Below are 26,046 nucleotides of genomic sequence, written 5' to 3'. Positions count from 1 at the left end.
TGTGCCAACAGCTCAGAGCCTGGAACCTGCCTCGGATTCTGTGTCCTCCTCTCTCTGCCCCTTCCCCCGCTCACACTCTTTGTCTCTCAAAAATAAATATTGAAAAAAAATTTTTTAAGTAATTAAAGTATAGCTCGGTTATTTTGTTGACTAATCCATGCTTTAGGTTTAAATTTTCTCGTGTTCAGCTTCAGTTTCTACATTTTTTTGGCAGTAACATCACAGAAGTGATAATGTACTCTACTTAATACATTATATTAGGAAGCATTGTCAGTTTGTCCCATTCAGTCTTTTGATACATGAAATTAGCATAGTTTGCCCAGTGTCCAGTTGCCCCCTCTTCTAGAAGCCATAGATTTTAAGATGCATACTTTTCATATAAGATCTCATCTGCAGTGTTAATGGATGCCAGTGTTGTCGCAACTCAGTTATGCCATCTGGATAGTAAGGCTTGTGGCTCTTGCAGATTTAACCCGGGAAAGCCCTTCCCCAGGTAATGGTTTTTTGGAAAGGCACCCCCTTATCCCAGTAATAATATTGGAAATATCTAAGAAGGCAGATACTGAGAATAGCTGGAGATGATGGTCTCAGTCACCCTTCAGTTATGTCTTTCCGCTTTCCCTGTTTCTTTTCACAAACTGCTGCCATATTGTTACAAAGATGACTTTGATATTTTTCTTTTATTGTAAAGAAAAGGTAGAATCAAAATTAAAGAGACTGTGCTTTTAGATGTTCTACCAGTACAGGGAATTGGGGGAAGCACGTTTCTCCACCTGATGGGGCCAGCTGCAAGCATGGCTTGTCTTTGAAATCTACCCCGTAGGATATTTGTTCTCATAGAAACACATTTAATACATGCGATGGCCAGGAGGGCACGTGGTGCCAAGGACCACTGGTTGCACCTCAACAGGTTGTGAGCAGTATTGTTACCAAATGTGATTCTTGAGGGAAGAGCAAGTTCAAAACTAGAAATTAAAGTAGAACAAAGGCAGACATGTTTTGCTCAAAGTTGTGTGACTTAATAGGCTGTTTTCTGCCACGGACAGAGAATGGATGAGCTTTTGCAGTAGAGATAAATTACATATTAATTTTTAAAAATTTTTCAATTGGTTAAATATTAATCTCCAGTTCTATCCAATAGGTACAATATGTAGTTTCTAAAATTTTACTTTTGTTAATTACATAGAAGATCATCTTTGCATATATTTCACTGTCCATGTGTCCTAATAGTATATACGTTCCATAAAGACATAGATTTGTTCACTGATGTATTCCATATATCTATACTTGATTTCTACTAGGTGAATGAATGAATCTGGAGACAAGGACAGAATGTTATATGTAGCCTTTTCTAATTAGCCTCTTATATTTTTTTGTGAGCAAATTATCAAACAGCTTCCTAGTATATTTTGCTTCCTTTTCGTATTATACATTATCATAAAATAGAATAATAATGTGTATTACCTATTTGTTTCCTTCTGGTGGCATGGCCAGGTGTGCATTCTTGAGGATATGAGTCAACATTACTAATTTTTCCTCAATCAAGTGCTATTTTATTTCACTGTCTTAAATCATGGGAATCCCAATACTTCCAACTGTCTAAAATTAATATGCTGTTTACAGCAAATTTGGTATAAAATTTGGTTTATGAGTTTGGATTGTTCATGCTTTCTTTTCTACTTATTTCCTGCAAATACTACACCAGTGTTTCTTGCCTTTATTTTATTCTCATTTCTGTTAAGGCAGAAAATTTGTGAAATACAGTACAATAGAGGCAGTTGCTTTTAGTTCCACAACCCAGGGGTACAAGAGTTTCCCAAAGACTTGAGCTTGCTTTTCCAGCCACATCTGTTTTTAAAACTCATGTTCTAATATCGTTACTCTAGATAACATCAGGTTTTGGGGACTTTTTGTAGCAATGTGTTAAGATCAAGTCATGATCTCATGGTTCATGGGTTCGAGCCCTGCATCAGGCTCTGTGTTTCCCTCTCTCTCTGTCTCTCTCTCAAAAATAGATAAACATTTAAAAAAAGCCAGAATCATAACTTTTCCCCTTAGATATATAAGCAGATTATTATATATTATTACATTTAGTCAGAACTACATTTTATATAATACAGCATGCATATAATTTGAGAAACTTCTTGCTGATGAGATATCGATAATCTATACTATCAAAAAGATAATTGGACAGCAGCGATTCTTCGTCACAATGAAGAATTAGTTCCGTATTTTATAAAATTAAAAGCATCCTTAGAGTACTTAGGGATTTAGATTATTTTTTATTGTTAAATACACCATACACCTATTATGAAAAGCATTTTGCATGAGAGTGGTCTAAACTTGGTTGGTCCAACTTATTTCTGGTTCAGTTGTTAACACAGATCATGTGAATAGACACCTTGTTTTTATTTTTTTATTTTTGACACCTTGTTTTTAAAATAGATTGCAAATAAAGATAAAAATTTATGCCTGTCTTACCATTTCCTATTATAAGAGTGAGAGATAGAGTTTAATCTTTAAATTATAATCAGTCTATGAGAAATTGATAATGGACTGTAGTCATTTCTGCTGAAAGGTGAATATTTTGATTGCATGATATAAATATTACATCATGAATTTTTTTGAGTCATTCATGTTTAAAAATGGACCTTCTTTTTTGCAGTAGATAATTCTTGAAGTTGTATATATTGTATATCAGATTAGTAGTGAAAATTACAGGATCCATAATGCACCTTATTTTATGTAACTTGACATTTTAAAATATGTAGACCTATAAATTTTATTAAATAATTAGGATTTAGTTCAGCTGCAAGCTTCAGAATACTTCATTGTGAACCTAGTAAATGCTTTCATGACTTTTCTTAAAAAACCCATTTTCTTATTCTTCCCCTATTGCAGTAAATACAGTAACTGTTAGTTTTAATGAGATAGTGTGATGGCGTATGCATTAAAGAAAGGACTGGGATTGCTCGCAACAGTTAATGGAGGTGCTTTATTATCTAGTGAAGAAGCAATTTAATTTTATTAACAGATTCCTCACCTTAGGATGGCGCCTAGATAGAATGTTACTAAATTTTGAAGTGCTGTTCCAAGCTCAACATGCAAACTTGCTGAGTTCTCTTGCTCATGTTTTCTGTAGGGGCAGGAGGGATTCTGCATGAGAATGTTGTGTAATTGTTGATTTCATCCAAGGGGTATTTCCAAAAAGGAATAGAGACAGATATTTTAATTAACACTTAGTTGTTAATCTAATTTTGAAAGCATTTCAGAGCACCGAGAAACAAAATTTATGTTTCAATTGTGAGTACAGTGGGTCTCTTACTCGTCCTGTAATAAAGCTATGTCAGATCCAAAAGGGTGCCTGATGGTTGGAATATTAGTATGGAATGCTAGTATGAAGGGTACCATGTCATGATCTCCATTGGAAAGTTTTGTTTATTTCGTTAGCTGTGTCTCTGTAAAATTTTCACCATTTTAACCACCTCGCTTTGCTTGTCTTTATAAAGTGCAACTGTGCTCTTTCTTACATACACAGTATATGCAAAGAAATATTTTAAAGGCTGTCTTAAACTTCTTGGTTTTTGCAAACTATATCTAACGTAGTAAGGCAGTTTAATGGTACGTGTAATCAGTTTGAAAAATTCAAAAAAGTCTTCCGTTTGGAAAAAGATTCAGGAGTAGATTTTCAGCTTTAATTCCAGAACTGAAATTTACAGATTAGCCAGTAGTTCAGTGAGTGTTTGTTGTTGTTGTTTTTTGTTTTTCAGTAGTTCAGTGGTTTAGAATGTGTGGTCTTCAGTGGCCCTGCTGATGTTGCTGCTAAAACATTGTGTTTTGTTTCTTGGTTTTTAAAATTGAATATCCTGCAGGGTAAAATCAAAGAATTAATAAGTAATTCTTCCAACAGAAACTTAGATTGTTTACTCATATTTTTGTACTATTTGAGTTAGAATACTATTTCAGTATTTCAGGGTTAACAAAAATGTAGTCGCAGATACCCATTGTTTATAAATCCTGAGTTCATAAACAATGTCATATGGCATTAAATTACACAACAAAATGTACTACATCAGATGCTAAGGCTTTTATCATCAAAGTTAATAATTTTGTGGGACATTAAGTACAGTAGAGAACTCTTAAGTCAAATTAGGCTTTGCAACCTGTAACTGATTATGAGCAAGTCACTTAGCCTGTTTGTAACTTCAATCTGCTTGAAAACACAATTCTACCGGTCCATTTTCAAGTGTTGTGCTTCCACCATCTCTTAGAGAACCTCACAGTGGAAATAGGTCATCACGTAGAAGTTAGTTTCTTCTTCCTCTATACTTATTTATTCTTATTAACATCACGCTTAGTTCCTTATTTCATAATTTTGGCTTGCCAATTTATAACAAAAGTGTAGTAATAATGACTAACATTTGTTGAGCACTTACTGCATACCAGGCACTATTTTGTGTGCTTCTAAATATTAACATATTTTATCCCTTCAACACCATGGTGCCTTCTTCCCATGTGAGGAAACTAAGGTCTGGAGAGTCAGGTAACTTCAAAGTTACACAATAGGAAAATACTAAATCATGGATTTGAACTCAGCTAATTTTACTCTAGAGAGTTTTTCTTAACCTCCGTGCTGTATTATAATTGCAGCCTAAATTGTGCTTTCTTGACCCTTGCTCAAGCTTTTCTCCTTGCCCTCTTATAACCAGTTGAAATGCTTTTGTTTGTCCACTTAGCCTATTTCTTTCTGAAGGGCCATGTACTATAAGCTTCTTGAGTAGTCAACGTCTAGGTTTTTTTTTTTTTAATTTTGTTTGCATATAATTGACACAGTGTTACATTAGTTTCCTGTATAGCATAGTGATTGAACTTTTCTCTGTGTCTGCTGTGCTCACCGTAAGTGTAGTTACATTCTGACACCGTACAACACTATTACAGTGTCGTTGACTATATTCCCTATGCTGTGCCTTTTATTCCTGTGACTTCCTCATTCTATGACTGAAAGCCTGTGTCTCCTGCTCCCCCTCACCCATTTTGCCCACCGCCCACCCCCTTCCCTCTGGCAGCCATCAGTTTATTCTCTATATTTATAAGTCGGATTCTGATTTTTTATTTTTTTAACTTCACATATGAATGAAATCATGGGGTATTTGTCTTTCTCAATCTGACTTACTTCACATAGTGTAATACCCTCTAGGTTCATCCATGTTTTCTCAAATGGCAAGATCCCCCCCCTTTTTTTTAATGTCTTCATGATATTCTGTGTGTGTGTGTGTGTGTGTGTGTGTGTGTGTACACACCATATTTTCCTTATCCATTTGTCTATCAGTGGTCCTTAGGTTGCTTTGATATCTTGGCTCTTGTAAATACTGCAATAAACAAAAGGGTGCATATATCATTTTGAAATCGTGTTTTCATTTTCTTTGGTTAAGTACTCAGTCGTGGAATTACTGGGTCATAAGGTATTTCTGTTTGTAATTTTTGAGGAACCTTTATACTGTTTTCCACAGTGACTGTACCAATTTACATTCCTACCAGCAGTGCGCAGGGTTCCTTTTTCTCCATATCCTTGCCAACACTTGTTATCTTTTGTGTTGTTTACTTTAGCCATTCTTACAGGTGTTAAGGTGCTGTCTCGTGGCTTTGATTTGCATTTCCCTAATGATTAGTGATGTTGAGCATCTTCTCGTGTATCTGTTGGCCATTTGTATGTCTGGAAAAATATCTATTCAGGTCCTCTGCCCATTTTTAATCAGATTATTTTGGGTGTTGAGTTGTAGAAGTTCTTTATGCATTTTAGATATTAAGTCCTTATTAGATATATCATTTGCAAATATTTTCACCCATTCAGTAAGTTGCCTTTTTGTTTTGTTGATGGTTTCTTTCACTGTGCAAAAGCATTTTATTTTGATGTGGTCATAATAGTTTATTTTTGCTTTTGTGTTTCCCTTGCCTTAGGAGACCTACCTAGAAAAATATTGCTGTGGCCACTGTCAGAGACGTTACTGCCTACTTCTCTTTTAGGATTTTTATGCCTTCAGGTTTCCCATTTATGTCTTTAATCCATTTTGAGTTTATTTTTGTATGTATTGTTAAAAAGTAGTGTAGTTTCGTTCTTTTGCATGTACTAGCCCAGCTTTCCCAGCACCACTTACTGAAGAGACCCTTTTCTCCATTGAATATTCTTGTTTTCTTTGTCATAGATTAATTGACCATATAAACACAGGTTTATTTCAGGGTTTTCTGTTCCATTGATTTATGTGTCTGTTTTTGTGCCAGTACCATCATACTGTTTTGATTACTACAGCTTTGTGTAGTATATCTTGAAATTTGGAATTGTGAGACCCTTAGCTTTGTTCTCCTTTTTCAAGATAACTTTGGCTATTCTTGGTCTTTTATGGTTCCATACAAAACTTTGGTATTATTTATCAACAGCTGGGTTTAAATTTCAACTCTGCCTGCCACTTAACTTACTTAGTGGGCAAGTTGCTTTCTGCATTTTTTAAATGGGCCAATATGTGCTTTACAGAATTGTTTTATATTAATTAAAAAGAGTAATGTATAAAATATGTATAGCAAAGTGCCTGGCACATGACAGACACTGGTAAGCTCTGTACCACCTCTTGGGCTGTGAGGATTTTTCTGAGTGCTGCAGATTGTGTGAGACTGGGTGTCTTTGGTTAGTTGTGGGGGTTTTTTGCAAGGTGTCTCTAGGAGGTATTGGTCACACTCCTCTGATCATTGTGCTACATGCTCAGAGTGGGTATGTAAGGCGTACTTAGGGTGTGTTGTTTTTGTTTAGAAACCATTTTTAAAGTATGTATTTTGTTATTTCTGGGTAAGGATGGTTGCTAAAGGACGTCCCTTTGTGCTGTTCTTAGTAGAGTTGAAGTATACGTCGCAAAGGAGATTTCATGGTGCCTAAAAAGCTTCCTGTGGAATAACAGCCTATATATATTTATTTATTTTTCTTATTTTTTCCAGAAAATTTGGTGAGCGGCCTCCACCTAAACGACTCACTAGGTAAGCATTATATTAGTCTTTCACCCAAACATTAAATGAAAATACCAGATCCTGTCATCTTAAAAATGATATTAGGTGCTCTTGAAGTGATTCAGATACTGGTATCTAAATCATAAGCTTCTTCCCATCCTTCCCTACGTCCTCCCCCCACCTTCCACCCCCCAAAACCAGGCTAATCGGGTATAGTTCAAAGGGGAAAATGAAACCTTTTAAGAAGTAATCTTGAGTATGATATAGTGAACATAACAAAGGCAACAATGTAAAGATAGCTTCCGATATCCGGCCAATCTAGCTGCATTTAGCTAATCATAATTTATTGATTATAAGTGAAACTTGAAAGATAAATGCTTTAAAAAATTTAAAGAAATATAAGATTTTAACCATTTTAAGGAGACTATAAATACTACATTGTGTTCTAATTATGCGAACTAATTTTACAATATACATTTTAATTACAAATGTTAAATTTGAAAGGATTAGTCTTAAATGATTTAAAATTTTTTCAATCAGCATTTGTAAATAAAAAAGATACCTGTTGCACAGTTACAGCCCTAGAGTTAATGCTAATCCTGCATTGTTAGTATCTTTCAAGAAAATTATATGCATGTATAAGCATATCGTTGTCATTTTTTTTTTTCTTTTCTTAAGTCTCGCATCATACTCTACCATCGTTCTGGACCTTTTAACTCCACCTAACTGTACATCCTCTACCTTGTTCTCTTTCATATCTCCGTAGTCTTTTATTGCCTTCACACTGCTCCTTCTTTAATATTTCACATTGATGGCCATTTGGGTTATTTCCACATTATTGTTACTATTTAAAAAATGTTGTACTCAAAGAATGATGGAGACATGCTACAAGGACACAGAAAGGGAGCCAGTTTAAATAGATTCTCCTTAGCCAAATCATGAGCACTTTAATCTTCAAAATAAATAATGATAGTAATAGAACCCACAGAATGAAATATAGTTTAAAAGTCTACACTGAGTTAAAGAAATGACTCTGTAGTGGAGGCTAGGAATTTTTCTTATAGCAGAATTCCATCTAATAAATGTAGAAGGAATGATGGAACTAGGAAATCACACTTTGGCAACCACTACAGTAATAATTGTTTCAGGCAGAAAAACTATTGGTTTAAAGTTTGAGGAGAAACAAACATTTACTTAGTCTCTAAGTGTATCCTCACAAAGTATGCATTAATTATAAAGGGAACAAAAGGAGCATGACAGTGAAGAAACTTGGCAGATATCACTTTAATGAAGTGATTGAAATTTAACATCACTAGTAGTGGACAAATAAACATCATGTGCATCCTCAGGAGGATAACATCATGTCACTTTTGTGATGTTCCTGCCAAAAATGCACAAGCTACATCTAAGCATGAGGAAACAGACACAAATGAGGAACATTCTATAAAGTAAACAACATTTACTCTTCAGACTTATCAAGACGACGAAAAACAAAGACTGAGGAATAGCAGACTAGTGAAGACCAAAAAAATCATGACAACTAAATTCACCTAAATTCTGGAACGGGAAAAAAATTTTCTTTTGTTTTAAAGCTGGAGTTAGCAAACTTTTCTATAATGGGCCAGATAATAAATGTATTAGACTTAGCCACACTGAGGCTGTTGTGACTTCTCATCTCTTCTTACATCCCCAAATCAGCCATAGATATCAATATATAAATGAATGGAATGTCTGTATTTGAGCTCAAATTAATTTAGAAAAATTGGTGGCTGTTCTGATTTGGTCCAAGGGCATTAGTTTCTCAACACTGCCTTCCATACTCCAAATAAAGGACATTTGTGGGACAGTTGGCAACATTTGAATAAAATCTGTATATACAAGTATTGTATCAGTGATAATTGCATTATGCTTGTATATGGGCATGTCTTTGTTTTGGGGAAATGAACACTGAAGTATTTGGGTTCAGGGGCTGTATATCTACAATGAGCCCTTAAATTGTTTAAAAACATAATATGCAAATATGGTAAAATACTGATATTTGGGGAGTCTGGAGGAAAGGGGACTAGTACAGTTCTTTGCCTACTTTGGCCACTTTCCTAGAAGTCTGAAATTACTTAGATTAGAAAGGTTTTTTTTTTTTTTCTCTAAAGACATTATATACAATTACTTGTTTGTATATATCAGGAACAAATTTGAAGCAGAATTATTTAATTCACATTTATGGACATTTTGAAATTTATAGTTTAATAGATTATTTTATTTTATTACCAGTAGTAATAGATTGGAATGACTCCTAACCATAGAATATATTTTGGTGAATAAATCACTTGCTTTTAATGGGGATACCTCTGTAAAAATAGCAGTCACTGTGATGGTAATAAATATCATAAGGAAATTTTCCTTTCCTAAAATATATACAATAATATAATTAGGCCCTGTTTACTTTATCATGATTTTCCGTTTACTCTTTAAGCAGTTTTCCCTGTTTGGAAAATTTTTGTAAGCTTTTAAGCCTTCTGCTTTTGGCCAAAATGGAGTAACAGGGACTGGAATTACTCCAAACTGAAACAACTGAAAAAACCTGGACAAAATGTATTAAAACAATGTTTTTCAAGATACCAGATGGCAGGCAAGAAAGGACAGTGAGCCTTGAGAGACAGGAGACCCGTGAGGTGAGCTCCACAGTTGCCCCAACTTAGTACCTAGAGAGTTTCTAGGACATGATGTAGGGAGAAGGAATCCAGGTGTGGAGCCTAGGAAGCACCTGGAACCAAGGAGATGGAGCTGGGAATCCGGGGGTCCACGGTGGCTAGAGTTCCCAGGCAGAAAGCTGGAGAGGAAAGAGCTATGTAGTTCCGGAGATCTGCAGAAGGTCCCTTCTTATCTTCAGCTGAGTATCGATCAACACACAAGTGTGAGGAAACTACCCAAGGCTGGGGGATAAAAATCAAGCTAAAGATTTAGAGGGGAAAAACATCCTGAAGCTCATACTACAAACTTGCCTGTTCCCACTAGCTAAAGTGGAAAAATATCATTCATGATGCATCTACTACAGTACTGCACGGCAGGATTTTCCTTCAACAATGGTGCAAAATTTGGCCAACACCAAGTGCTGCTGATTTTACTGTTAGGCAAAAGTTTTGTTAAAAAACTCAAAAACAAGATTGAAAGGATCAAATTCTTTCCAAGTAACTTAAATATATACCAAGACAAAGGTCAAGAATATTTACAGGAATAGAAAAGTATCAAATACTCAGAAGTCAGATTTATTGTGCCTTAACATATAATTAAAATATACCAGTCATACAAAAAAGCAGGAAAATATGATCCATAATGAGGGAAAAATTCAGTCAATTAAAACCAACCCAGCAGTGACAACATCTGATGGAATTAGACAAAGACATTAAAGCAGTTATTGTATTTATCTTCTATGTGTTCAGTGTGCTAAGACCAGGAGTTTGAGATTTTTTTTTCGTTAAAGGATCAGGTGGTAAACATTTTAGTTTTTGTGGCCCATGTATCCTCTGTTGTAACTACTCAGCTCTTTTGTAAAAAAAAATAGCCACAGACGATGTGCAAACAAATGGGCATGTCTGTATGCTGGAGTACAATTTTCTGTCACAAAGAGGGGTGCATCAGATTTGGTTTATGATTGTAATTGCAGATCCCTGAGCTAGAGAAGAGATCGAACAAGTTAAATACAGGACATGGAAGATTTTAAAAGGTATCTAAATCAGATTTCCTAGAGAGGAAAATTACAATATTTAAGATGAAGAAATACAGTTGATGGGATTAATTATAGGTACATACTGCTGAAGAAGAGACTAATGAACTTGAAGACATAACAATAGAAAGTATCCAAAATGAAGAACACAGAAAAAGTTCTCGGGGTAAAATAACTCAATCTGTAAGGGAGCTGTGGTTTATGTTCAAGTGGGCTAATATCCAAGTAATTGGAGTCAGCAAAGGGGGAGATACGATTAAAAGAATAGATGAAGAGATAATGGCTGAAATTTTCCTTAACTTGGTGAAAATTGTAAAACCATAGTTCTGAGAACTCAGTGAACCCAAGCGCAAAAACTACACTGGAGCATATTATAATCAAGTTGCTTAAAGTTGGTGATAAAGAGAAAATGTTAAAAGCAACAGAGAAAAAAGATGTGTACAAAGGAATGAAGACAGATGAGGATGATGAGAGACTTTTCATCTGAAATCTTCCTAAGAAGACAATGAGACAAGAGCTTTAAAGTACTCAAAGGGGGAAAAAAGGCAGCAACCTGGGATTCTGTCCCTGGGCAAGACAAAATAAAGACCTTTCTAGACATAAAAAAATGGAAAAGAATTTATCATATTCAGGCCTGAACTACTAGAAATGTTAAAGAAATCTTTCAAGCAGGACAGTCATAGCAGATAGAAATCAGATTCTGTACAAATTACTATGAAGAAAGGTGACATCGCTACAGATTCTACTGATGTATAAAGGATAACAAGCAAATATTATAAATAAGTTTCTGTTAATCATTCAACAACTTTTGAAGAAATGCACACATTTCTTGAAATTAGCAAACTACCAAAGCTTACTCAAGAAGCATAACCTGAATAGCCCTAATGTCTAAAGAAATCGAATTTGTAATTATAAACCTTCCCACAAAGAAAACTGCAGGCTCAGATGATTTCACTCTTGAGGTCTTCCAGACGTATGAGAAGTAAATTATACCAGTTCTATATACACTCTTCCAGAAAATTGGAGAGTAGGATGTACTTCACAGTGCATTCTGTGAGGACAGCATTGCCCTGTTTTAAAAGCAGGGCAAAGACATTTCAAGAAAATAAAACAATAGACCAGTATCCCTTACAAACACAGATGCAAAAAGTCTTAAATTTTCAAAATGAAAACAACAATGTGGCTTTATCTCACAAATGGAAATCAATGTAATTCATTATAGTAACAGAACAAAAAGGAAAATCATGTGGTCACCTCAAGAGATTTAGAAAAGCTTTTGACATTCATCCTTGATCATAATTTTCATCAAACTAGGAACAGACGGGTATTTCCTCCTAAAAAAGTGTACCTACAAAAAAACTATGTTTAACACAATACTTAACTGTGAAAAGACTGAATGTTTTCCCTCAAGATCAGGAACAATGCAAGATTGTCTGCTTTCACCGCTTCCATTTAACATTGTACTTGAAGTTCTAGTTAGTACAATCAGTTCAGGAAAGAAAAGGACGCCATCCAGATTGGAAAGAAAGAAGTAAAACTGTCTTTATTTGCAGACATGATCATCTATATGGAAAATCCTATGGAATCTTAAAAAGCTGCTAAAACTAATAGGTGAGTTTTGTCAAGATAGTAGGATACATGATCAACATAAAAATGAATTGTTTTTTTATGTGAACGGTGGGAAATTGAAATTTAATAAACAATACTATATATAATCACATCAAAAGTATGTAATTCTTAGGGGAAAATCTGACACGAGATGTAAAAGCACTGTGCACTTGAATCTTTAAAATACTGTTGAGAGAGCTTGAAGTCCTGAATAAATATTCTTGGGACAGAAGACTCAATATTGTTAAGATGTCACTTCTTGCCAAATTGATCTATGCATTCAACTTAATACTTGTCAAAATCCCAGTGGACTTTTTGTAACAGTTGACAAACTGTGAAATTTATATGGAAATGCAAACAACCTTAAGCTACATTCAGTAATCATGGATGGTATTGGTGTAAAGACAACCAGGTAAATCACTAACAGAACAGTGGCCAGAGGAAGTTTTTGAGGTATATGTTCTTCATTCAAGGTGCAAAGGCAATTTAGTTAAAGGGTCTTTAAAGATTCTGGAACATTTGTATGTCCATATGCCCCTGTCATTTATATACATAGACACAAAATAACTATGATCCGTGGCTAGAACCATATGCAAAGATTAGCTTAAAATATACCTAAATGTAAAACTTCAAATTATATATATTTTAGAAGAAAATACAGGAGAATATCTTTGTGACCTTGGATTAGGCACATATTTCCTAGATACAACACCAAAGCACTAACTCTGGAAGAAAGAAATGAATAAATTTTACTTCTTCAAAATTATGAGTAAAACATTTGTATCCAGATTATGAAAATAATAAAAAGTCAATAATAAGGAAATAACCCATTTTTTAAATAGGAAAATGATTTAGACAGGTACTTCTCCAGACACTGTGGCAAATAACCACTAAAGAAATGCAAATTAAGACCACAATGAGATATCTAGTAGGAAGAACTGATACTCTTATACTCTGGTGGTATGTAAAGTAATACAACAATTTAGGAAAATAATCTGGCACTTTCTGAAAAAGTTAAGTACACTCCTACCATATGGTGCAGCCATTCCATTTTTACATATTTATCAAGAGAAATTAAAACATAATGTGAATACAAAGACTTGATCACAGGTGTTTGTGGTAGTGTCAGTTATAATAGCCAAACAGGCATAACCCAAACGTCTACCAACAGGTGAGTGAATCAACAAATTGTGATATATTCTACAGAGGATTTCTATTCAGCAATAAAAGGAATAAACTGTTGATACATGCAACAACATAGATAAAATCCTATGACAATTATGCTCTGTTTTCAAAAGAAGTCAGAAAACAATGGATACATACTGCATGATTTCATTTACACAAAATTCTAGAAAATGGAAACGAATCTATAATGGCAAAGCAGATCAGTGGTTTCCCAGGGACAGAGAGAGACAGGAGGAGGGATTAGAGGCAGAAGAGAAACTTGGGAATGAAGACTGTCTTTGTAATGTGGTGATGGTATATACATATACCAAAACAACCCACTGTACATTTACATTTTACTGTGTTTCAGTTAAATCTAGGGGCATATGGGTGGCTCAGTCAGTCAAGCATCCAAGCATCCGACTTTGGCTCAGATCACGATCTCACGGTCTGTGAGTTCAAGCCCTGCGTCAGACTCTGTGCTGACAGCTAGGAGCCTGGGGCCTGCTTCACATTCTGTGTCTCTCTCGCTCGCTGCCCCTCCCCCACTCACACTCTGTCTCTCTCTCTCAAAAGTAAATAAACATTTAAAAAAATAAAGTTGTAAAAGATTTTATTTGCTTTTATCCTTTAAAAATACCCTAAAAGGAATTAATATATCTTCAAGGGGAGAATTCAGTTAAGGTTTATTTCTTTTTAAATCTTTTTTAAAGATGGCAAGCTTACAGATTTTTATTCTTTATTATCAAAGCTAATATAAAGCAAATTTAGCAAAACAGTTTGTATAGAACAGAAAATTGGAATGTAAAAATCAGTGACCAATTCTATGATAAAAATTTAATTTATTAAACCCAAAATTAAAAATTAGGAAGTTTTCCCTTTTGATAGTATAGCAAATTTAGGTTTCCTCTGGTTCCTTTTAATCATATTTTCCCATTTTTCCTTTAAAGAGTTTTCTGTTAGGAAAACTTTAGTGTCTTTTATTCTATCAAAAATATTTTTTAAAGGAATTTTATATCTCTTTTATTGGGGTATGGGGAAATAGGGAGTTGAATTCAGAGAAGGTCCCTTAAGAAATAAATCTTCTAAACCTACCCTACTCTGTCTGTACCCTCATCTTCCAAATTAAGAAGTATTGAAAAAAAAAAAGGCTTTTTATTTAGAGGATGACATTTTGGGTAGTATTCAAAACAATTATACCTCCAAGGGGCGCCTGGGTGGCGCAGTCGGTTAAGCGTCCGACTTCAGCTCAGGTCACGATCTCACGGTCCGTGAGTTCGAGCCCCGCGTCGGGCTCTGGGCTGATGGCTCGGAGCCTGGAGCCTGTTTCCGATTCTGTGTCTCCCTCTCTCTCTGCCCCTCCCCCATTCATGCTCTGTCTCTCTGTCCCAAAAATAAATAAACGTTGAAAAAAAAAATTAAAAAAAAAAAAAAAAACAATTATACCTCCTCAAAGTTTAAATTTTTGATTAAGGATAGTTAACACTATGTACTTACTAGTCAATGTTATTATAGATTCACTTTTTTTTTTCCTTTTAAATAATTGCATTCTTTCAGAAATACAAATAGAATCAATTGAGTACTAACTTACAAGGGCATCCTACTCTCCTGAAATAGTCCCTGTAATGTGGCTTATGGGTACAGCAGACTGTGGATTCAAAAATAAAACCGAATGCCCAGACCTTATATTAATATATAGAAACAGTTCTTTTATTGTGGAGGCTTCTCATTTTGTCATTTAGAGCCTGGGGCCATCAGTAAAAATATTAGTTGCAATGCAATTAGGTGTCAATCTCCAGGAGTGTGTGCCTATCCCTTATGTGCGAGTATGTCTGAACTCTGGAGTTATGACCGTCAACAGCACTGTAACACATACTTTTAGAAAACATAGATATTACTCAACCTAATACCCCATTGTACTAAGAGACTTTGCCCTATTGTCAACAATCAGGTTAGAACTGGAATTTTGAATATATTTGTGTTCTGGGTAACCTTCAAAGGCATGTACTCTTAACTTTCTTCCCCTTTGTGACACTGCGGACTGGTACCCACTAATTCATGCATTTGCTTGAATTAATTTAGTACCAGGATTTCTTTTGTAAGGTTCTTTCTCCCGGCGCCCAACCCCCCCCCCTTTGGGCTTGCTGTAATTGTAATTGTTGGAACTATTTTGTGTTATTTACTCTGAAAACCTGTTTTCTATCACTTGGACTAACACTGTTGTTTTGTTTTGTTTTGGATTTTTTCTGAAGCCCTATTCTCTGTTGGTCTCACTGCCACCCCTCTGTTCTCATTGTACATGTACAAACCTCCATTACTCTCCTGGTCACCCTATAGACAAACTCAGTATCTGAAGCTATTTCTTGGTTTGTTTTCGAGGTTGCTCCAGAGTAAGTAGTAACATTCTAAGATGATAGTTAAGATTTAACCTCTGTATCTGTTGTCTACTTCACAGGTTATATATCTTTTGTCAATATCTGTGTATTAATTTTGGGATTCCATTGCCTTTCAGTGAGCCCCTATTTTTTCTTTTTGGATCTCTTTTCTTTCTTGTCCATAGCATGCAGTTTTGAGAAGCATTTTACCAGTGCCTGCTGAGAAACTCTTAAAGCAATGTATTCTCACCTACCCTGGATTATAGCTAAAATTACTATTTGCTATGTCCATTTATGATCCACCCTCTTCGATTTATGACAAGAGAATCTTCCATTCTTTATTAACTTAGGTCATATTAATGTCTCTTTTGGTTCTTTATTTGTATTCAGATGTTACTAAGTGTTTTATATTACAGAGTACATTATTCATGTTTTAACCTAATTATGGATTTTACTTTATCATAAGAACCATGGGTAGCAAACACCATATAAACTAAGTAGAAATGAGATGAATTTAGATTTATAGTAAAATAAAACTATGAAGTTGAATATACATTGAGAGTAACGTGTGATCTTTGCTCTATATGGTTATTAGGTAGTTAGTTTATAAGTGGTAAATAATTCATATAAAAATGGTTGCAACTAATATTCACCTTAGGCCAGTCATATGTTTATAGGACATTTTGGGGGAAGAAGAAAATGAGCTGGAATAGGAAGGGTCTGCGTGGTCCTTGGGATTCGAGGAGCCAAGTTTGGATCAACCAGGCCTAGATATGTAAGCACCGAGGTGATGACTTAACCTTTGAATGTCAGCACTCCCTACTGTTACATGTTCTCAAAATCCTCAAGTCTCCGATTTTTCTCTACACGGGTAAAGCCTTAAAGAAGTAGTGAAATGGTTTATTTCCAAAATAAACTTCATAGAATACAGAAGTGATGATGACCCAATCCTTACAATATGGTGGCCTTTGTCTATTTGGGAGGGGGAACCATGAGATCATGACCTGAGCGGAAATCCTGAGTCTGATGCTTAACCAACTGAGCCACCTAGATGCCCCATCAAATAATTTTTACGTTCTAAGGAATCGTTAAATGAAATTAACAAAGAATATACTTCAGACTTGTTAGAATAGTAACTTTTCCAAGAAACTGGGATTTAACTTTGTCATTCTTTTTCAGAATTCACTAATACAAAGTAGTAATTCTAGTAAGATTCTTACGATACCTACATTATGCTTTCCAATGCTAAAATTTCCCTTATTCTTTTAAAAAAGACAATGGATGATTTTGCCATCTTGTTGGAATACTTTTGGCTTTTCTCTAACCCACTGGTTTTCAACCCAGGTGACTTTGTCCTTCAACTCCCTTCACATTTACCATTATCTAGAGACGGTGTTGGTTGTCATAGTTTGAGAAAGGGTGCTACGGGCTTCAAATACGTAGATAGAAGTGTTGCTGAACACCCTACAGTGCACAGGATAGTCCCTCACAGCAAAGGATTATTTTGCCCAGGATGTCAATAGTACTGAAATTGAAACCCCATTCTGTTGGTGAAACCCTACTCTGTCTGGATGAAAGGCACATGGGCTGCATTCTGTGGGCTTTATTATTTAATTGTGTTTCTTCAGAATATATCTTTGATTGTTGGTTATGGCTACTTAAGATGCTGGAGGAAATGATCAGGCTTTAATTACCAGAGAACATAATTTTTAATGTGTTCGATGTTCTAATAAGAAAACAGGTTTTTTTTTTCCTTTGTGAAAGAAGCTATATGGCCAATTAGTTATAAGGCAACTATTATTGATTATCTTAAGGTTCTAGTTGCTGTTTTAAGAAAGGGAAAGGATGAAAACTGGAGCTGTCATCTGCAATGACCATAAACAGCTTGAGATCTGAAATCTTTTGTCATAATCATAATTGTACACAGCTACTTCCAACATAGGCAACTAGCATGATGACCAGTGCCCAGGATGTAATAGGCTCTCAATAAATCCTGAATGGGAAGATGGGTAAATGTGCAGCTTACCTGTTGTGCCAAGTCAGGTGATACGCCTGAACATTTACCTCTAGGCCCTTTTCAAGTTTGCTCTATAGCTCCAGTGGAAGTGGTGCCATGCCTTGCCCTCCTGCCCCTCTCCTTTCTAAGAAAATAATAATAATAATAATAATAATAATAATAATAATAATAGCAACAACAATAATGGAAGAGTTTACGGACATTTCGTAGATGTCCTTTTGTGGGGCTAACTTTAAACGTGTATCTACACATATGTTTTATGGGTGAGAAAACTCAGGCTTGGTGACAAGAGTTAACATTCAGACCTGCGTGTGTGTGTGTGTGTGTGTGTGTGTGTGTGTGTCACAGCAAAGAGATTGCAAAGTATCTGATAGTATAATTTTGTCCTTGAGAGTTGCACTACCTAAGTTTGAATCCTGGGTATTTATCATCTTGCGAAAGTTATTTAACCTCTCCCCCATTTCTAAAATATGCTTACTAGTATGTCTCAGGGACTTTGTAGTCTGGGAAGACAAAAAAAAAAAAAAGACGTGGAATCTGACAAACATGAAGTAACTGCTGACTGATACAATAGAGATATTATAATGATATAATGGTTAATATAATGCTTGTCATTCTATAGCTTGTCACTATAAATGCAAATATAATGTGTTAGGAGTAAGTATACTTAAAATTGCTACTTAAAATTTTTCTTTTCAAGTATATATCACTTTTTCATGTTCAGTGCTAAGAACTGGACTTCTCCGCTAGCTCTGTCAAGATACTGACTGGCCTTCTGACTTTGTTCTTGGTTTCTTACGTACCCTGAACTCTATGATCAGGCATCTGACTTAGCAACCACTCAGAAACCTTATTGTTATCCTTTCCAGACTGTACCCCTTATCCATTACCCAGCAGTTTTGAGATTATGCTTTCTGTATTCCCACCCTTGAAATGCTAGTAGGATTTGGCACGATCACTTATGGATTCCACAATTAGCTATTCCTTTGATACTGATCTTTGGTCATTTTATTGTCCATTCCTTTGAAGGTGTTGCCAATATTTATGGCTCCTTTCTTACCCATTAGACATTACAGTGGCTTCTCATTTTACAAATAATTTATAAGCCTTTCTGTTACTTGGCATTTGTTAGACTTCTTGCTAAAATTAAAATGACCTTGACCTCTGCAGCATCTCACCCTTTGATAGTTACCTCTTCAAGGTTTGTCTCCTTCAATAGCATCTAATGCACAGCCTTAGTTCTCTCTCTTACTGGTTCTTCTCCATTTCCTTTTATACATTTTCTTCTTGACTCTCCTGTCACTATGCTTTCTTTCCGAGATTGCATTCACTGCTGTGGTTTTGTGTGTGAACTACACACCAGCAAACCCTGTTTTTGCCCCCAGACCCCTTTCCGGAACTACAGATGAGTATTTCCAACAGCCTTTTGAATACGTAAAGTTTGGAGGTCCGGGATGCTTCAGAATTCACATTTGTCAAACAGAGTCTGTTAATATACACTTACTGCTCCCAAAACAAAAGATCTAAAAAATTATCAAGTCTTTTCCACCTCCCCTCCTACTATCTTGTTACTTCTTTTTTAATATGTCAACCTTTTTTCAAGTTTTGTCTCAATACTTTCTAATCCTTTCCCTATTCCACCACAAAAAATTAACTGAAATGGAAAAATAATTGTACGTTTAAAAAAACCCTTAAGATCTCCCATTGCCTTTTGTCTAGATTGAAAATCCAGATTCTATAGCACAGTGTTTTAAGAGATGGATTTTATTTTTTATTTTGTTACATTTAACTTTTTATCCAGGTCTCTTAAAAAATTTGTAATACTTGCTACCGCTTTTATCATCATCTAGCATAGAATAATATTTGAATTAACTTAAGCTTTCATACTTTGTATATACATTTACAAATGTCAGATTTTCAAGGCGTTTGACAAGCCTCTCACAGTTTTACTGTACCCAGTTTATCAGCTTTATTCCCTTCAGTGGCTCACTTCAGACTCAAAGAATTGTTTCAGTTCCTGGCTGCCATTAACTGCAACACATTGGGCAAGACATTCAAAGTGGTAGGAACAATACTTTTACCTTTTTGAATTGTGAGGATTAAATGAAACAGTGCATATAAAGAGATTGGTTCAGGGCCTGGCACGTAGTAGTCAAGAAATATTAGCTGCTGTTTTGTTATTGTGTCTGCCTGATTCCTCAGCCTGAATCTCCGTGTACCCAGATGTGCCGGATCTTTTTTGTCTTTGTACATACTTCTCCAGACTCTGGAATGCCCTGTTCTTTCCTCCTTCCACTTCCTGTGTCTACCCCTCTTCCTTTGGAATTTAACTCTTCTAAGAAATTTTTCCTAGCATGTACAGTTAACCCTTGAACAACATGGATTTGAACTGCATGGATCCACTTATATGCAGATTTTTTTTTGATAAATGCAGTATAGTACTGTAAATGGATTTTCCTTATATGATTTTTCTTAACATTTCCTTTAATTTACTGTATTAGAAGAATACAGTGTATAATACATATGGCATACAGAATATATGTTAATCAATTACGGTTATCAGGCTTCTGGTCAACAGTCGGCTATTGGGGGGGGGGGGAGTCAAAAATTATATGCAGATTTGTGACTGTGCAGGGTGCTGGCACCCAACCCCCACGTTGTTCAAGAGTTTATAGTTCTTTATCACCCCTAACTTTACATAAACATTCCTTTAGTGGTACTTTTGTTCATACCTCTGAGTCGTGTATTTTATTACAATTTGTTTTCCAAAGTCTTGTCTTCACTCGACTTCAGTGAAGTCCCTGGTGAAGTCCCTTCAGTGATAGGGATTAATTCTCAAGCTATTGGATCCCAGGGTTAGCTGCCCTGCCTTGCATCCAACAGGTTTTCAGTCAGTAACCACAAATGCTGCCATCTGGATTATCTCATTTAATACCCACAACTGCTCTGTGTTAGGTCTGCATTATTATCTGACTGGGTGAGGTTAAATGTTTGCCCCAAGCCTCTTACTTTCTAAGTGCTACAAGTTCTAGGGGCGCCTGGGTGGCTCAGTCAGTCAAGCATCCGACTTGGGCTCAGGTCATGAGCTCACAGCTTGCGTAGTCTTTATGTAAGGCTGTTTTTTTAAGAACATGTAATAATGACCTAATGTGAAAAAGTTATGGCTTTGTATTCATTGGAAGATACTGATTCTAATAGCTGGGGGAGTGGCGCTGGTGGTGGTGGGTAATTAGATTGTTAAGTACAAAAGTGTTGCATACCATTAATTTTACAAACAAAAGGTAAATCAGGAGTGTGTATAATGATTCTAACTAGAATCATTGTATAGAAGTTGTAATTGTGATTTGAGTTACAGCATAAATTCCAAGGCAACAGTTTCTTCTTTTAAAGAATAAAATACAGAGTTGAAGATGAACAGTATTTATATAATATTTAAATTTAATTCTTGGGTTGGTTTTGCTTTTTTGTTTTCATTTTTAGAAAATAAAAATACTTTTAATTATTTTTTTTTATCATACAGCATAGTAATATTCTAAACTTCACCCCCGTAATAGTAATATTTATATTTTACTTTAGGGAAGCTATGCGAAATTACTTAAAGGAGCGAGGGGATCAAACAGTACTTATTCTTCATGCAAAAGTTGCACAGAAGTCATACGGAAATGAAAAAAGGTAAGGTTATTGTTTTTCTGGCGGGTGGTTAATGGTAGCTATTACATGGATTTGCAAGTGATGTGTTAGTATACAGGTTAGAGGTGGTTTCTTTTATTGGGTTAATTTGTAAGTACAAAATAAAAAATAGGGGATTTGCCCCTACTGAAGGTTCTGGAGAAACAAAGTGAACTGTGGCATATTTAATAAAGATCATCTGGCTAAATCCCTGATGTCATAAAATAAAAGAATCCATAATTTCAGGCGGGGGGGCTACATGATGTTCCCTAAGTATTTCTGTGGTGCATTAGCTTGTTCAAAAAATAGCTTTCCTTTTGGTGGAAAATGCAGTTTTATACACATGTGACCCCCAGAGAACTATTTTGAAAAGAGGAAGGCTAACCAAACCCTGAATTGAACCATGGAGTGATTATAAGGAAAAGAGCTCCCAATGCTCTCCACCTTGACCCTGTGTCTACTTAGATTAAGAAAAAATAGTAAAATTGAGTTGGCAAGTTTGTACTCAGCATGTGGGCACTACAGAAATAACCTAGTGATCAGGTTAGCGGAATTAAATTATAACAAAATGATCTTCATATTTAGCATCTGTTGCAGTATCTTATAAATTTCGGCATCTTGGGTGTATAATTACGGACTTTTGTTGCTTTTCATCTGGTTGCTGGAGTTTTCTTGTCTTCAGGATTTTTTTGGATTGGCAAGAAAGGCACCAAATTGGTGTGAGAGAAGGAATGAAAACTTAGGTTTGGACATTAGGCTGAAGGGGATGACTGATATTTTAGAGTGTGTGAGGTAAAGGAAACCTTAGCATATGCATCAGAGAAGGGAATTATTAAAGTCCTCTAAATCTGAGCCAAGACGAAGGTGAAGCTATTTAACTGATAACTTTGTCCTCAAATAGGATGAACAAATGCAAGTAATATTTAGGACTCATACTGCCAAAGTGTTCTTTTTTTATCGTTATTCAGATTTACTACATTTCCGATTATTTTATCTTAATTGACTAATAAAATGTAATCATCTGATTTAGAATTAAATATGGGAAGAAGTTGGTATCTTCAGTTTGGGACATAGAAACCTAGTCAGTATAGTGGAACCCTCTTTTTTTAATGAAGTTGATACTGGATATTCTTTATACAAGTGAAATTGAGTGTATGTGCAGAGCATCGTCTGTTTTTTTGTTTTTGTTTTTGTTTTCCTAAGCAAAACAGAGCAAGTTAACACCCTCCATGCTTGTAAGTCGAAAGAAGGCCAGGCTTGCACCTCATCGTGAATCTGAAGAGGAAACACTTTCCCTTTATTCAGCTCCAATTATTAACAAGAGTATAACTGCCTTACAGATATTTTAAAATTTTAATCCTCAGAATAATCTTGTTAATCAGTACGCTGTACTCCCCATTCTATGAGTGAGAAAACTAAAGATCAGAGACTTTAGATATGCCCAGGTTCATCTTAGTTTAGGAATTGATGGAGCCAGGATTGGAACCCTGGAACTATAACTCCCAAATTTCGTATCCTCTCCATCGCCCTAATGTTCATAGCTTTCCATTTTGTGTTTGAGTGTTGCTCGCGCGCACAGTAGGGCTTAAAGATAGATGGAGGAGGTAAAGATGCCTATAGGACGTCAACTGTGAACTTTGCCTAGGATCGTCCCTTCACCATTAGCGAAGCTGGGCTGGATCTGATGGAAGTAGGAATAGACGTGTTTATTGCAGCGATGCTGTTCTCTCTCTGGATTTTTGAAGGTGCTTTTTGGTACAACTGGATTCATTCATTAATTCATTTATTCTTTATTTTGGTTAGGAAATTAGGTGCCATGTACTTTGCAAAAGGATCTTTAAAGTCACTGTGTCTTTTAAGACCAGATAACTGAGGCCATGAGGGGAAAGCAGAAAGGAGTCCAAATAAGGTTCCTGTTTGTTAGTCACTATCAAAAATAAGTGAATACAAGATGATAGTGGCTTCTCAGGTTGGTGATTTAAAGGTTACCCTGTGTGTGGTTGCCTTCATCTTCAGCTCTTCTCTGTTTGGGTATGGCCTGGCCAGGCTAAAACACCAGGTAAAGGAAAGCCTCAAGAATCTAAGCTTCTAGCCTCCAAAGAATGAAGACGAAAAAATGACGGAAAAGCCTGAGTCCTGTATTTTTCTTTCCTGTATTTTTTACATATTTGTATTATTACATTTTCAGAGTAGACATGTATTAGTACTAGCTTTACAACAAAGGTGGAAACCTATTAAAATTACTTGATTTTTAAAAAGGATTATTAGTAGTAAGGGACTGCTCGTGTAGTGCAGCCTCCTGGACGACTGGCAAGCCAGTCTGGCCCCTTACGCATTGGTGGAGAGTAGAGTGGAAAGGGTAAAAGATCTGTCTTCTTTCTTGTTGATACAGATTCAGGCCTTTCTGAGAAGCTGCCAAGGCCTAAGGCGTGAGGTCACCTGGGGACATGACTACAGTCTTCTTGGCACTTAAATAACTATAGCAAATGATGCTAGAAATATTTGGTCAGGAAAATTTATCCTAAAATTTTGAGTTATTCTTGGTATTAGAACTTTGTACCTAATAATTTTTTTTTTTTTTTTTTTTTTTGGACATCTGGTATCCCACTGATGTTAATGATTAGTTTTACTTTTTCATTAAAGAAGATTATTCCAGGTTGAAAAATAAGCTTTTAAAAGGATTGTTTTGTTTAGAGGAAAATTTTCGTTAAAGATAGGGAAATTACTTTTGACATGTTAGTATTCCTTCAACTTCGTGTCAAGGGAAGTCATTAAACAGTACTGAAGGTGATAATGATGTTGTTGAGACAACAGTAAAGCCATTTAGACAATTAGATGATGCTTCTGAAGTCATACTGAGAATGTGTGTTAATAGAGGTAACTGAGGTGTGCAAAAAGTTTCTATTTGGTGCTTTTGGATTGGATAATCCTCAAAGGATCATGATTCTGCAAAGGTAGTCAGATAATGTAAATGACGCGTTTGGATTTGGTCTAACCTAACCTATTTTATATATTGGGCTGAATAAAAAGTCTTCTTTGAATCTGTAAGGTATTTTCCAGACCTCATCTCAGGGTTTGAGGAAAAAGTTGTTGAACCATCCTCTGAAAATAAAGACTAATTGTTTGAACTAGGAAATGAGTAAAATTGTAAATGTGTGTATATTGCCACCAAGTGGCAGAAAAAAAGCATTGTTTGTCATAGTCGCTAGATATAGCCATGGGAAATATTAGAAAATAAAGGCACATTGTTTCATTGCATATTCTTTTACGGCAGCTGTTAAACTGTGAGCTGGCCGCTTGTTGGTCAGACTTTTCACTGAGTATTTGGTACATATTGGCCAACTGTCCAAATTTAAAAATCACTGATTGCACATGGCATTATAAGGTGTATTTTAATTTTTCTTCTGCTAATTAGGTAGCCTTTTTTAAATCCTCACTCCCTTTAATGTCCTTTTTTTTATCTGCTCTTTTTTGTATGTATGCTTATCTTCTATTTGATTATGCTGCTACTGAAGTCTGTGGAAATGCAAACCTGATTCATTAACTATTTCTTAGGGAGTGCCAGTATTGGGATATTTAAGATATGATTTAATCAGCACATTGTATAGAAATAGTCTCAATGGTTAGATTGTATGGGATTTGCTGTTTTCTTGCATCACAACTTCTTTGAAGTGTTGTAGAGTTGACTAAAAAACAAGGCTAGTTCTGAGGCATTTGTGAAGATTCGTCTTCATTTTTCTTATTACATGATTTGGAAAGCACTTTCAGTATAAAGTCTTGGTCCGTGTTTTAAGTGATAAAGAATTGCTTGCCAACCTAATTTTATACCTTGTTTCATGCCATTTTATCCCAGTACTCTTGAGAAAACGAGCACTACCCAATCTTGTAGTTTTAGTCTTCTTTATAGTTTTTCAGATGTGAAATAAAAGTGTCTTTTATGAAAACTTGTTGAAATTTGACTCCCGCATCTGGTATACTCCACTAAAGCATGGCTCTTTGAATTTTATAGCTAGTATACCAGCTTATTAAGGAATCTTAATACCAGTGTTCAATAAAAAACACTCATGGGAGACAAGTGTCAAATTGATGCCTTCTCAACCTCCCAGTAGTATGCCAGCTAGGTATTTGAGTCTGTGCCACGGCAAGCATTGGGTGGCTCCCAGCATTAGAGGCCAGAAAGATCCTGGGGGTAGACTTGAATTGAGCCAACTCCAGAACTAGCCCGGCTAATCCAGGCATCCCTCCAAACTTGGAGTGACCTGGAGCTGAGCCCACTACCTCGGCTGTGACCTCTGTGTCCATGGTCACAGTGAGAGTATGCAGGCATGAAAGCTGCTCTGCTTCCTTTTTACTGGTTTAAATAAATCTGAAAAGCCTCCAGGGCTTCCCTCCTTACTCAGCTTGACCCCTAGGTCCTGCTTGGTCCACTTCCCTATTATCTAGGCTTCATCTGTTCTCAACTCCAGCCACACTGGAGTGGTCTGTGTTTGTTTTGA

At 35.7% G+C, this 26,046-nt stretch overlaps 1 protein-coding gene across 10 annotated transcripts in view; it reads left to right on the top strand.

Moving 5' to 3' along the window:
• RBPJ (recombination signal binding protein for immunoglobulin kappa J region) overlaps positions 1-26,046 on the top strand; it is a 220,043-nt gene that overhangs the window by 171,748 nt on the left and 22,249 nt on the right. For 9 of the 10 annotated variants that reach the window (XM_040486397.1, XM_040486424.1, XM_040486467.1 and 6 more), the window contains 2 exons: positions 6,985-7,023; positions 21,458-21,553. In XM_040486397.1, coding sequence (XP_040342331.1) covers positions 6,985-7,023; positions 21,458-21,553 — 135 coding nt within the window. Of the gene's footprint in view, positions 1-6,984; positions 7,024-12,270; positions 12,329-21,457; positions 21,554-26,046 lie in introns of those variants that run through there. The other variant, XM_040486456.1, reaches the window with a different exon arrangement.

This window comes from Herpailurus yagouaroundi, unplaced genomic scaffold, assembly GCF_014898765.1.
Source record: "Herpailurus yagouaroundi ecotype Mexico unplaced genomic scaffold, PumYag 28, whole genome shotgun sequence".
Lineage (NCBI taxonomy): Eukaryota > Metazoa > Chordata > Mammalia > Carnivora > Felidae > Herpailurus > Herpailurus yagouaroundi.
The sequence above is the reverse complement of the archived record's forward strand: the minus strand, read 5'-3'. Positions and strand labels throughout refer to the sequence as shown.